This window comes from Spermophilus citellus, assembly GCF_964194105.1.
Source record: "Spermophilus citellus genome assembly, chromosome: 18".
NCBI lineage: Eukaryota > Metazoa > Chordata > Mammalia > Rodentia > Sciuridae > Spermophilus > Spermophilus citellus.
In genome coordinates, this window is record NC_138200.1 from 43,909,036 (window position 1) to 43,923,621 (window position 14,586).

Genomic DNA, 14,586 nt, shown 5'->3' on the forward strand with positions numbered 1-14,586 from the left:
CCGCCCGGCCCCGCCCCGAGGCGGTGATACCCTCGCCCCGCCCCCCCGGGAGCACTTCCGGCTCAGCGGAACGCGGGGTGCGGGCTGAGGTTGCCCACGGACCTGCCCCGTGAAGGTGTCGCACAAGGCCCCATGAGCGCTGGACCCCTGGTGGGCTACAGCAGCAGCGGCTCCGAAGATGAGGACGAGGCTGAGGCTGAGATCGAGGCCGCGACCCAGGGGCGGACCTGGCCCGGGGCTGGGGGCTGTCGTCGGTGAGGATCGAGGAAGTCTCTTTCGCCGGGGCGCGGATTTGTTTGAGAACCCCGCCAGACCCGAGCGTCTGTCGACTGGGGAGGGGAGGCGGTTCCTGGGGAAGGAAAAGCGGGAAAGGAGGATCCAAAGGGCACCCCTGGACAAAGCCCCAGAGTGCCCCCACCAGGCTCGGGCAAGGTTGGGAGGCAGGACGCCAGCTCGGGTCCAATCTGGGGCGCTGGCAAGTTCTGTGTTCTGTAAGGTAGCACACCGTCCCGGGTCTGTTTCTTCATTTGAACACAATTGCAGTGATAATACTTGCTTAAGCTTATGGAGACCCGGGTGCGGTGGCACATGTCAGAGACCCGGGGAGGCTGAGACAAAAAGATCACAATTTCGAGGCTGGCCTCCTGCAACAGACTGTCTAAAAATAAAATTAAGAGGGGATGGCTGGGAAGGCAGCCTTATGGTAAAGTGCCCTAGGATCTCCAGAACCACATACACTGCCTTCCCCCAAACACAGCATATGGAGAGCCTTTTAATTCATCCAACAAATACTCTTTGAGCACCTAGTCTGAGCCAAACTGAAGACTGGGAACTTAAGTGGACAAAAGCCGTGAAAGTCTATTTTTTTGTGTGTGTGGGCTCTAGGTTCTTAAGTAACTATCTTTGCTGAGTGCTTTACAAGCAGTATCACTGTTGATGGCCTAGTAGTTTTGTCAGGTAGAAATACAGTTAACACATGAGGAAACATGTATCTCAGAAAGGGTACATCACTTGCCCAAGATCACAGAGTTAGAAAATGCTGCTCCATCTCAGGCCTGTCCAACCAAGGATGTAATACCTAAACCACACCTTGCTGCCTGCCCAAGTGTTTCTCATGGAGACCATGCTTTATTCTAAGGTCTGCTTCCCAGACTTGTTGAGAGACTCCAGTGCAAATAAGTGGGAGAAAGCTTTGTGACTTTCTAGAAGCTACCTCATGTACTTGCCTGGAAAACCACACTCAGCATCATATTTATAAGGGGTTACAGCTTTTGTTGGGTGTATAAAAGCAGAGAATGCTAAAAAGATAAATGTGCTTGTTTCCTTTTTTCTTCTGCAGTGGCCAGAGTCCTGATCCTAGTCAGAGGTTTCCAGTGCCCGACAGTGTATTGAACATGTTCCCCAGCACAGAGGAGAGGCCTGAGGATGACAGTGCAAAACATGGGGGACGTGTGCGCACCTTTCCTCATGAGCGAGGCAACTGGGCCACCCATGTCTACCTACCATGTGAGTCATGTGTGACAGGCAAACAGTTGAGACCAATAGGTGCCTCTTGATGTATTTAGCCACAAATAAGAGGAAGAAACCAGAACCCTGTCTGTGCCTCCCCAGCCCTGATAAGTGGATAGCAGGCGAAAAAAATGCCCAGAGTCAGACTTCGTCCATTATCTACTGCTCTGGGTATCCTTTGGACTTCTCAGATCTCAGTTTTCTCACCTCCAAAAAGGAGATAATAGTAATACCTATCTTTGGAAGATGAACTAGATAATTTCTGTCAGGTTCCTCGTACAATTCACAAAGTAGGTGGTGGCTCTTATTATTTTGTGTAGCCTTCTCCCATTACCACCAACATCCCCCACCAAGAATGGTGCACTTGTCACAGTTGATGAGCCTACATTGGTACATCACCATCACCCAGACTCCAAAGTTGGTATTAGGGTTCACTCTTGGTGTTGTTCCTTCTGTGGGGAGACTTGTGCTACCATTATAGAATCATATAGTTCACTGCCCTAAGAATCCTCTCCTCCTCTTATCCATCCCTCCTCTGCTTCCTCACCTCTGTGAACCAGTGATCTTTCAACCATCTCCATAGTTTACCCTTTCCAGAATGCCATGGAGTCAGAATCATTCAGTAGGTAGCCTTTTCAGATTGTCTTCTTTCACCTAGTAATACATATTAAGGGCTCCTCCATGTATGTCATGGCTTGACAGTTCACTTTTTTTTTTTTTTTTTTAGTACTAAATAACATTCCATTGTCTGGATGTACCATAATTTATTTATCCATTCACCTACTAAAGATGGATACTTGTGATTGCATCCAAGTTTCGGCTGTTATGAATAAACTATAGACATCTGTGTATAGTCTTTCATGTAGATGTAAGTTTTCAACCTCTTTAGGTAAACACCAAGGAGGGCAGTTGCTGGATTGTATGGTAACGGTTATGTTTAGTTGTGTAAGAAATCACCAAACTGTCCTAGGCAGTGGTTGTGCCATTTTACATTCCCGACAGTAATGAATCAGAATTCCTGATACTCCATGTCCTTGTCAGCATTTGGTATTGTCAGTATTTTGGAGTTTAGCCATTTTAACAGGTATATTGTTGCATTTCCTTGGTGACATATGATGTGGGACATCTTTTCAGGTGCTTTTTGCTATCTGTATAGCTTCTTTGGTGAGGTGTGAATCAGATTTCTGTCCTACTTTATAATCAAATTGTTTATCTTCTTATGTTTCATTTTAAGAGTTTCTTCTGTATTTTTCTGTATTTTTAATCAGACATATCTTTTGCAAATGTATTTTCTCCTAGTCTATAGCTTTTCATTCTCTTAATATCTTTTACAAAGCAGAAGTTCTTAAATTTAATGAAGTCTACTTTTTTTTAAATAACTTTATTTTGTTTATTATATTTTCATATGGTGCTGAGAATTGAACCAAGTGCCTCAAACATGCAAGACAAGCACTGTACCATTGAGCCTCAACCCTAGCCCATAATGAAGTCTATCTTTTCAATTCTAATAACTAATAAACAATATAGCAATATAAACCTTTGGGAGACCTATATTCAAACTATACCTACCAGTTCTATCAATTTCCTGTTTTCAATTTCATCAATTTCTGCTGATTTGTATTATTTCTTTTCTTCCGTTTACTTGGAATAGAATTCGCTCTTTTCTGGATTTTTTTTTTTTTTATTTTTTATTTTTAGGTGGACACAATTTTTTTTTTTAATTTTTATGTGGTGCTGAGAATCGAACCCAGTGCCTCATGCTGAGCCCCAGCCCCGGCCCCTTTTTCTAGATTCTTAAAGAGGAAGTTTAGAGGATCGATTTTAGATCTTCTAATATGTGCTTTTAGTGATATAAGTATTCTTCCAAGCACCTCTTTTGCTGCATCCTACAAGTTCTGATAAGTTGTGTTTTCATTTTCATTTACTTAAAAATACTTGTAGGTGGTACCTGCCTATAATCCCAGCAACTGGTGGTAGACCTAGGCAAGAGGATTGCAAGTTCAAGGCCAGCCTCAGCAACTTAGGGAGACTCTGTCTCAAAAAAACAAAATCTGCAAATTTCTCCTGAGATTTCTTCTTTGACACAGGTGTTATTTAAAAGTGTGTTGTTTAATCTCTAAGTATCTGGGAATTTTCCAGTTCTCTTTCTGTTATCAGTTTCTAGTTTAATTCCATTGTGGCCCAAAGTCAGACAATGTATGATTTCTAATCTTTTAAATTTAAGGGGTTCTGATACCTACTCTCTCTTTAAACTGTATTTTTTACCTTTTATTATGTTTTATCATTTTTTCTTCATAGCTGGATATGATGTATTGCATAACAGGGACATGGTAAACAGGCCTTCAGTAACATGGTGAGGTGTGAAGGGGAAGCATTCTACAGCCCTGTGATCAGGTCCCAGTCATTTAAATGAGCCTGTGCCTCTGGACTGTGGACAGCAAGGCGAGAGCCAGTTTGAAGTTATTTCCCTTCCCCCAGGTCAGTAGGGCTCCTATTAAAACACCTGCAGGTCAGGCTCTGGTTAAACCTAAGGGCAGACCTTTTAAGAAAAACAGAATTTCTAAATGGTTTCTTTCTATCCCCTTGTGCCAGAAGGGCCAGAAGCACAAGATGATTTTTGTCCAAAATTCTGTGAGAACCTGGTAGAGTTCCAGATCCTAACCCTCAGAAAGCAGTGTGCATATGTGTATGTCCCACAACCCACATCCTCTTAGAGTTTTTAACTTTCAGATTTGTATACCCTGAGTCTCCAGCAATTTGTCTATTACAATTTAGGCCTCCCTGCGCTAGCCCTTGTTCTCACACAGGTTTCAGCTCATGTACGTCTAGTCCAATAATTTGTGAGCCTCTGTATTCAGCTGTGTGTCACTCACTTCTCTTATAGATCTAAGAAGAACTGTTGTTTTCTTAGTTTGCTGAACATTTTACTTGTTGTTAGCATGAAGTGAAAATTTCCAAACTTTTTTTTTTTTTGGTACTGAGGATTGAACTCAGGGACACTTAACCACTGAGGCACATCCTGAGCCCTTTTTTGTATTTTATTTAGACACAGGGTCTCACTGAGTTTCTTAGGTCATCACTAAGTTGTAAAGGCTGGCTTTGAACTCACAATCCTCCTGCCTCAGACTCCCTAGCCGCTGAGATTACAGGAGTACAGCACTGCACCCGGCAACTTCCATGCTTTTTAATGCTGGACTATACCGAAGTCTCCTCCCTGTGTGTATCTTGTTTACCTGAATTCTTTTCAGTGAGCACATATTACTTCTTTAACCAGAAATGCATGTTAAATTTTAATAAGCTTTATAGACACAGACTCAAACCCAGAGTGATATGGGTTTCTGTCTGCCTTCTGGGTTTTTTCACTCAGCCTTGAACCTTGGCTAAGACGACAGCCCACCTGCTCCACTCTTCCTTCCAGATGAAGCCAGGGAGGAGTTCCTGGAGCTGCTTGATCTGTTGCTACCCCACGCCCAGACTTACGTGCCCCGGCTGGTGAGGATGGAGGCCTTCCACCTCAGCCTGTCTCAGAGCGTGGTTCTGCGTCACCACTGGATCCTCCCTTTCGTGCAGGCTCTGAAAGACCGCATGGCCTCTTTCCAGAGGTGAGCGCTTCCCTGGGCCTCTAGCTGTTCTCTCCAAGGCTTCTCCCCCTTTCCTGAGCTACTGCAGGTTGGAGGTATGGGTTTCATTATCCCAGCAAAAGGAATATAACACAGGAACATTGAAACATCTCCTGGGGCCACCTGCGGTACATCTCATCCCGTGTGACCTTGGGCACATTATAAATTCTTGATACTTCTAGTTTCTTACGTGCCATATAGGAAAATCTTCACTCTCTTTCTCTACACTCTCACTCAACATTTCTAACACAACTGTAGCCACATGATATCCTGAAATTTTAGTTCAGTTCTGATGGTAATGACCCAAAGTTAGTGCACACATCACAGGTTAGGGGCTCAGTCCCACGAGACTGCCCCCCACTTCAGATGCTAGCTTCTCATGTTGGATCCCCATGTTACCCACCACTCTTTTTCAATTTTGCTATAATTCAGAGGTTTCTGTGACTCCCTCCTCAGGCTTGATCATTAGCTAAAACAGCTCACAGAACTCAAAACAGTTCATTTAATAGATTATCAATTTGGATCCTTTAAAGGATATTTTAGGGGATCCAAATGAACAGGCAGATGAAGACACACATAGGGTGAGGTCTGAAATGGTGCCAGGCTCAGGAGCTTGTCTCCGTGAAGTTAGGGAGTGTGTCACCTTCCCAGCGCACCATGCATTCTTCACCAGAAGGAACTCTTCAAACCTGTGCATTAGGGATTCTTCTGGAGGTTTCAGTATGAAGGCATTATTAACTCTAGCTCCTCTCCCCTCCGCAAAGGATGGGGGTATAGGGCTGAAAGTCCAGGCTTCTAATCATGGCTTGCTCTTTCCAGGTGACTGTCCCTCTTATAGGAGTCCAGCAAGAGTTGCAGAAAGTTCCAAAGGATTTAGGAATGCTGTGTAAGGAACCTGTCAAACACTAAATAATAGAATGAAAGATGGTCTCAGCATCCTTACTGTTTAGGAACTTATATGTGTTTAGGAGCTCTGTGTCAAGAACTGAAGCAGTGACCAATATAAATTTCTTAATTTCTCATATCTGCATACAGGGCATGGGAAGATGTCTGCCTCAGAGGCACTTATGGTGAATGAAATTCTGCCTGCCCCTCAGCATGGCACTTGGTAAAGGGCCAGAACTGAACCCTACTTCTGGTTTTGTCTACGCGCTTACGACATTTTCCCCCTTAACTAGTTCATGCCATTCTCCTACAGAAATGCTTTTCCTGCTAGACTTCAGCACATCAGAACCCTGCTCTTGCCAGGCATGGTGGCACATGCCTATGATACCAATGATTTGGGAGGCTGAGCCAGGAGGATCACACATTCAAGGCCAGTCTTGGCAATTTAGCAGGGCCCTAAGCAGCTTAGCCAGACCCTGTCTCAAGAAATAAAACAGGGTGGGGATATAGTCAGTGGTAAAGTGCCCCTGGGTTCAATTCCCAGTACAAAAAAAAATTTAAAAAAGGACCCTCCTGCTCTTTCTACCAGATGGCATGTGCCCCAGAACCCCTCAGTCCTCGGGATCGTCAGTCTTGGCATTATTTACAGCCTATAGCTCATTACTCCTCACCTCCACTCATATGTCCCTCTTCCCTTCTGGAGCCCAGGTTCCCCCCAGCAGGATAATAGCTTCTCTCTGAATAACCCACAGCCTTCTCCAGGTGCTCTGGTTAATCATGCCATTAAATAGATGCTTGCTGAGTGCTTGGACATTCAGGAGGGAACGGAGCCTGGAGACACCTCTCTTAGAGTTCGGTGGGTCCACTGAAGGCTGGGACTGGAAAGAGCCTAAGAAGCCATGGTGGTTCTGTGACTCTGCTTTTATCTGCAGAGCTTTTTTTCAAATGAGGTGTTCCACAGACACCTACTGTGTAGATGTGTGAGACAGGTAGAAATAGAAGTCTCTGGGCTGGGGGTGTAGCCCAGTGGTACAGTGCTTGCACAGCTTGCACAAGGCCCTGAGTGGGAACTCCAGCACTGAGAGAAAAAGAAATAGAAGTCTCCTAGCCAAGGCCCATACCCACAACTGAAGAAGCCCTAGGCCCAGAAATTCTAGTGAAGGGCTTTGCCCAACTAATGGGTTCGACCTAACTAGTTGAACCCTTTCTGAGGGCTAGAGGGGAAGATTTACTCCAAGCCAGTCAGTCATCTAGAGGATCAGGACTGAAGCTCATCTGTTCTCCAAGCCTAGCCCACGTCCTTTCAGATTTACTGAACTTTATGTATACTTTCAGGACTGTTTTGGTCACAGATACCAGAAACTCAACCCAAAGTGGCCTAACACAAAGGGGGATTTATAGGCTGGTATAGCTACAAAGTTCAGAGGAAGCGCTAGCTTCGTGATGAGGGAGTGGAGGTCACCAGAAGATGTTAGATGGCACCTGGCTCTTACTGTCTCAGCTCTGTGCACCTGAGGGACACTAGCATCTCCAGGCTGACCTGCCTAGGAAGATAGCCCTCTTTTTTTTTTTTAATATTTTAGTTATACGTGGACACAATATCTTTATTTTATGTGGTGCTAAGGATCGAACCCAGTGCCTCATGCATGCTAGGCAAGCGCTCTACCTCTGAGCTACAAACCCAACCCACAGCGCTCTTCTTTACTTTTTTGTTTTTGTTTTTGTTTTTATTTTTGTCAGGAACAGAACTGAGCGCTTCAGGCATGCTAGGCAAGCCCTTTGCCACTGAGCCATCCTCCTTCCCCCAAAAGCCCATTTTTCAAATAACTTCAGCAAAAGTCACAAAAGACTTGGATTGGTTTGGCTTGGTGTTCATGCTCTCCCTTTTGTGAGTGAAGAGTTAAAAAGCCCTTTCTCCTTCTACTTAAGAAGCTTTCTCTGCTAGAACACTGTTCCCTGACCAAGGGCTGCTTATCAATAAGTTCTGGGTCCGGGAACAACAGAGTTGCCCAGGGTGCAAGACAAAGGAAACGAGGCCCCTGGTGGGAAGTTACAGTTCTGGGCCTCCTTGAACCCACTTGTTCTTTGATAGGCAGGTGCCCATTAAGACTCTGGAAAAGGGCTGGGGATGTGGCTCAAGTGGTAGCGTGCTCGCCTAGCATGCGTGTGGCCTGGGTTCGATCCTCAGCACCACATACAAACAAAGATGTTGTGTCTGCCGATAACTAAAAAATAAATATTAAAAAAATTCTCTTTCTCACTATCTCTTTAAAAAAATAATAATAATAAAGACAATAATCATCATCATCATTTTAAAAAATAAAAATAAATTTTAAAAAAAGACTCTGGAAAATTCACCCAAGAGTTATTTCTAGAGTACCCGAGGCGTACCCAAGGAGTACATAGATGGCTTTTTCCCTTGTTTACTTGGAAAACAGCTCCAGAGAACTGCCCCTGGCTTGCTGGATTGGTTCCCTCTGAGGAAATGCATCTGATGTGCCCCGTGGCTCAGTGTTTCTTGCTCTGTGTCCTGAGTGGGGCTCAGCCAGCCATGGCCTCTTTGAGCTTGATTGTCAGGTTGAGTCCAAGATGACTGAGAACAAGCAGTGCACCCCGGATTCTGTTGCTGCCACTGAGGGCTCTCTCTGCTCTGACAGACCAGGCCTAGGTCAGTGCCTGCAGCTGAAGGGGCGGTGGCTGGACACAACATCCAGTGTCGACAGCAGAACACTTATCCGACACCTTCCAGAACTCTTTCCAAAATCTGTGCTTTCCCAAGAACTAGTGGTTCTGTTATCCCTTACATTTTTCCCAAAAGGGATGCTGAGCAAGGAGGCAGGGTGCTGGCTGGCTGACTTCATGCATGTGCACAGGTTGTAAGGCTCTGTCCAGCCAGCAGATATGTCCATTCCTTCCACTGGGATGAATCCTTTGGCCTGGAGGCTGTGAAATTATCTTTTCCTGTGATGGGACTTGCCAAGATGGTCCAGGAGGGGCAAGAAGCCTGTCTGTCCCTTTGCGGTCACCAGTATCTTTAGGACACAGCCAGCACCTGACTGACTGAACCTGACTGGTCCCCATGTCACTCATCTGAGGGGTCAATGGGGGCCTGTTTCTGCCTCCTTTCACACCATTGGAGACCCACTGTTCCTAGAGCCTCATAGGAGAGAGCACGGGCTTTGTCAGGCAGACTGAGGTTCAAATCCTGCCTCGAAAGCTTCAGTTTCCCTGTCTGTAAAATGGGCATAGTTATAGTGCCTGCCTCAAAGGCTCATGTGAGGATCCCATGAGCTGATAAGCCCCAAACCCAAAGCTCAGCCCTTGCACATGGGAAGTGTTCTTGTTATTGCTTAGACTAAATCAGTGTTGTCCTTGTTTTAACCTGCAAGGCACAATTTAGCCCTCATATGATTTGTTATCACCCACTGATAACAAATTAAGTGATTAAGACTTTCTCAGTTCTCATCAGTAAAGTTGAGATAGTCTCAAATTGTTTGGAATGAACTGCTCTTACCAAAATAAAGTTTTTTTGCTAGCATCTGAATGATACTACATATACTTGGACAGGGTGATTTTAAGGTCTTGCTAGCTCTAATTAGGGTTCAGTTTACCATTTATATAATGAGGTGACAATATTAAGTATAAAGTTCTATTTCTCAAGTGCTATTTATCAAACTATTTTTCTGTTTGTTTTTTCTTATTCTTCCTGAAATATGATCTTTTTTCTTCTAAATTTCAGATTCTTCTTTACTGCCAACCGTGTAAAGATTTATACCAATCAAGAGAAGACCAGGTGTGTCCCCCTGATCCCAAGTCACTACCAGAAGAAGAGTCTTTGGTGGAGTGCTTTTTGTTAAATTTTTAACCAAGTCTGCCAGATTATAGGGAAGCTGTTCCCAAATCTGAATTTTCATTAACAAAAAGAACTGGGAGGCCAGGCATGGTGGCACATGCCTATAATGCCAGACATTCAGGAGGCTGAGGCAGGAGGACCAAAGTTCAAAGCCAGCCTGGGCAATTTAGTGAGACCCTGTCTCAAAAAGTAAAAAGGGCTGGGATGTAGCTCTGTGATAGATCGCTTGCCTGACCTATGAGGCCCCAGGTTCAATCCTCAGTGACACAAAAATGAAAGAAAAATAACTGGGGGAACATCGGGAGGGGTCCCAGAGGTGGAGCAGATGGGGCCCTTCTCGGTATAGGGAAGAAAGCTGTGAAGATAGAAAACCTGCTCCTGCCCGTCTGCATCCCTAGTTTTAACCTTTATCTCACACATTCTGCTCTCTGACCTTTGTGTACTACACCAGCATCCCCACAGTGACACCATCGCACACCTCCCCTTGATTCATCCATTGCTGGGCAGTTGTGAGGCTCAAAAGAGGCCAGTGGATTTTAAAAGCATTAAATGAATATAAGAAGAAATTATCATTACCAAGGTCTCAGAGCAAGCCCCAGTGTCCCCTCCACTCACTGAGCCACCCTCTCTCAGCACCTCTGAAAGGGCTCACTCCTTCCTTCATTCTGTGCTCTACAAATTTATTAAGCTACTGGGTTTCCAGGAGGGAGGAATTGGCAGCGTCACATACCACTGAACAAGTAAGTGAGGACAGAGGAGTATCCTTGGCTTTAGTGACGCGGAGGTCATCAGCAATCAGCAACTGGCAGGCACTCCTGCCAAAGGTTTGGAGACAGGAGGCAAGGAAGTAGGGGACAGGAAAGCTGGACCAAACACCTTTTTAAGAAGTTTTCCTGAGAACAGGATGGGGGCTGGCTGAAGGTGGGGTCAGGAAGGGCTTTAACCATACTACGTGGTTCTGCACGGGAGAGCGGCCTGAGCACTGTGGGAAGAGGCGGACCCAGGGGGCAGAGTGCAGAGCAGTAGCAGCAGGAGCCATGTGGGTTGGACCTGGGGAAAGAAGGCTTAGAGACAGAGGAGGAGAGAGGAGAGGCTTATGGAGCAGCCCTGGAAGCTCAGAAGGGAGGTGGAGTGAGCCTATGGCCAGGCTTCCTGCCTGGTGCGTCCCGCTCCTCCTTGGGTGGTCTGTGCCCTCAGAGGCTGCATCTCATGCCCATGTTTCCTTTGCCTCTGCCTCTCCCTAGGACCTTTGTTGGGCTTGAGGTCACTTCAGGGCATGCCGAGTGCCTGGACTTGGTTTCAGAGGTTGACAGAGTCATGGAGGAATTCGACCTCACCACTTTCTATCCGGTAATGAACAGGGTTGGAGATAATGAATGGAGATACTTATTGTCTCTTCAATGGGCTGCTGCTTCTCCACTGGCCCGTCTCTAACTGGAATAAAGCCATCCTTAAAGAAGCCTTCATCAGAGGCAAATTAAAGAGCCCTCCAGACTTTGCTGTGTGGAGTGTCCCAGATGCCAGCCCACAGAGGACACATGCCACTGGGAGGTGAGGGGTCTGAGGTGCAGCTAGATGCGGCCCATCCAAAGTCTAACGTTTTTTAAAACTCCATATTTTAAATATGGTCCAGTATGTCTCCTACTGCATAATGTCTCCATGTTTGTTTTATATTTCTTAAGAAGTATCTCCCACAATTTTTAGCAAAATAGACCCTCTGGGAAGAGTTGTAGCTTTGCATACTTTACTGCACCTGCCACGTGCTCTCCCGGGGTACTGAAGAGTCCAGGTGGAATGTCAAGGCTTTAAAGGGACCATTGATTTTATTTGATATATTTTTTAAAACCATGCTGAAATATTTAACAATGAACTTGAATGGAAATAAGTATTATTTCTTTAAAATTTTAGACGTTTTGAATTTTGTTCATTTCATCTGAAAAGTATGGCATCTGTTAGGATGTTCTAGATCGGAAAACAGAGTCAGATCCTGGTTTCTCTTCCATATCCCCAGATTTAATGACTCTCTGTATGATATTTATAGGAAAGCCTCTCAGAACGGATTGTCTTAGTTAGCTCAAGCTGCCATAATAAAATACCATAAACTGGGTGTCTAAAACAACAGAAATTTGTTTCCTCACTTTCTAGAGGCTAGTTATCCAAGATCCAGGTGCTGGCCGGGTTGGTTGTAGTAAGGACTCTGGCTTATAGACCAGTTCCTCCCACTGTGCCCTTCCCTCCTGGAGGAGAGAAGCGGGAGTGCACAAGATCCCCAGAATCTCTCCTGCCAAGGGCACTCACCCCATCATGAGAGTCCCTTCCTCGTGATCATATCTAGCTGTAATTACTCCCATAGGCCCCTCTCCAAATGCCATCAAAATGGTGGGGTTAGGTCTTCAATATGTGAATTTGGGGAAGGGGATAAGACCAACTGTTTATCTTTCTGCTGTCCTTGGGATCAACGCTATGGGTCAGATCTCTCAGATAGGCCAGGGATCCAGCAAGAATATCCTGATAGCTCTGTCCCAGACCTGCTGTGGCATCCAGGTGATAGCTTGCATCCCTTTTTCCTCTACAGGACCCTTCATTCCACATCAGTCTGGCCTGGTGTGTGGGTGATGCTCGTCCCCAGCTAGAAGGACAGTGCCTGCAGGAACTACAGGTAAATTCCCAGGGCAGGAGCAGAGAGTGCTGAACTCTGGAAGGACAAGGTGGACACTGGGGAGGGGAAGGACTAAGCATCCAAACCTGTATGCCTGGGAAGCCAGTGAAATGGCAAAAAAACAAAACAAAACAAAACAAAACCCTCAAACGTTACCTTGCAACTCAAAGTGTGGTCCGTGGACCAGCAGCACCAGCAGTACCTGGAAGCTTATTAGAAATACTATTGCTTTGATCCCACCCCTTGCCTAGGAAAGCAGAAATGCATTTTAATAAGATCCCTAGGGATGTGAGTTGCAGGAGGCTGTGAGAAGGCTGCTGGTTTTCCCTGCAAGGCTTGGGCTTGGCCTATACTGGGAGTGAGTGGAGGGTGCCAGGTGTAAGGAACATCCAGCCCCCAGAACCTAGCACAGTTTGATAGTAGGTGAGATGTTTTACCCTCCCATTAGTGCCCTTGGGGGAGAACCAACAGTACATGGGCAGCAGTGACCAGCAGCTGATGCTCTGCCCCCGGTGGGGAGGCAGGCCATGCGGGAATGTGGCTTATGCTGCTTAGCTGGCAATTCTGTTTTTCAAGAGAAGCCAGAAATGCAGATTTTTATGTGTATCTCCCAGTTTTCAAATATTGGGAAATGATGTCGATTTTTAAAAACACTTTGTAAGGCAAACAGACTCTCTGCAACCCACAGACCATCATGGAGTAGCCTCCCTGCTCTGCCTCGGTCATGCTGGGAGAAACAGAGAGCACGGACTTCTGACTCTAGCAGACCTGGGTCCCAGTCCTGGTCCCCCTGGTTTCTGAAACCCAGAGCTTTGAGCTTTGTGTCCTCATCTATAAGTTGGGGTGGTAGATGGATGGCACAAAGTTGCAGAGATGATTAGACCAGACAGCTCCTGCTGGGGGGATGCGTGGCTGCTTCCCCCTCAGCATTGTCTACCCTCTGAAGGAATTCATGAGGCTGCTTTTGTTTGCCATGTCCTCTGGGTCCGGGATTTCCCTTAATGTGACCGTGCTGTCCTGCTGCTGGCTGAAGGAAATCTTGGATGAGTTTGAGGATTCTGAGATGCTGCTCCGTGTGCTCACCGAGCAGGTGCGCTGCAAGTCTGGGAACAAGTTCTTCTCCATGCCTTTGAAGTGAGCACAGAAGCCTTACTTGTCCAGGCCCCTCTGCAGGCCAGGCCACGAAGAGGAATAGTCCATGGGAACACTCCCAACCTCCCTCTAAGAAGCCCAGTCATGCCTTTGGACTGAGTGGTGTTGCCATCCTGGATTGTCCTGGGGGCTGCTTCTCCTGGTCCTTTGGGGTTTCAGGTTGGATGCAGCTGTATTGTGGTCATTCCCAGGAGTCACCAGTAGAGGGCAGCCTGGGTTTCCTAATTCTTGCACTGTGGCTATGCAGAAAAGAAAAATGAGGGCTGCCAGGGGAGCCCACCCACACTCAGCCAGAATCCCCACCATAGTCCCCCTAATGAACAGCCTCCTCCCTGCCACTCCCCCTTCTGTGTTTAGTATTTTGATGCCCTTGGCCTCATACCAGGTTTTTTTAAATCATCATGCCCTGCCTTATCCCTGTCAAGCAAGGACATAGGGTTCTTCCGAGAGTCTGTCACCCTCCTTCCTTGAAGTATGTCACTTTTATTTATTTTCTGTTAATCCCAGCCCCTCCTGTGCCAACAGAGACCATTTCGGGGCCAAGGTACAGGGTGATAATTTGTGGTTCAGCATCAGTTTTCTCCATTCTTTCCTCCTACTCACCCCCAGCCAGGTGCCTGGGGAGACTTGAGCAGATGTTTCATTTTGGCCTAGCCATGGCTGAAAGCCCTGCCTCCAGCACTCTGTGACCTCTGGCTTCCCCACCAACTTTCCCAACTTCCCCTGTCAGTGCCTGGGCATTCTGTAGGGAACCTGGAGGGAGGACCAGGGATGCACAGGACCTTTATTTTTTCCATCCCTCACCAAGGTGAAGGGCCAGCTCTCTCCAGTTATTATCTGGGTTTCTGGTAATAGATGAAGAAATGTTTTTGTTATAGTTTCAAATTATGTTCAACAAATAAAAATTG

General features: G+C 46.2%; 1 protein-coding gene across 2 annotated transcripts; it reads left to right on the plus strand.

The window, feature by feature from the left end:
- Positions 1-3: 3 nt before the first annotated feature.
- USB1 (U6 snRNA biogenesis phosphodiesterase 1) lies at positions 4-14,586 on the plus strand. Of its 2 annotated transcripts, none has more exons than XM_081273782.1 (7): positions 4-254; positions 1,340-1,506; positions 4,928-5,111; positions 9,754-9,807; positions 11,112-11,217; positions 12,443-12,526; positions 13,473-14,586. In XM_081273782.1, the coding sequence occupies exons 1-7, from the start codon at positions 133-135 to the stop codon at positions 13,662-13,664; spliced, it is 909 nt and encodes a 302-aa protein (XP_081129908.1). In that variant the 5' UTR covers positions 4-132; the 3' UTR covers positions 13,665-14,586. The 2 variants fall into 2 exon arrangements, with proteins under 2 accessions (XP_081129908.1, XP_081129909.1); XM_081273783.1 differs by having other exon boundaries at positions 13,560-14,585.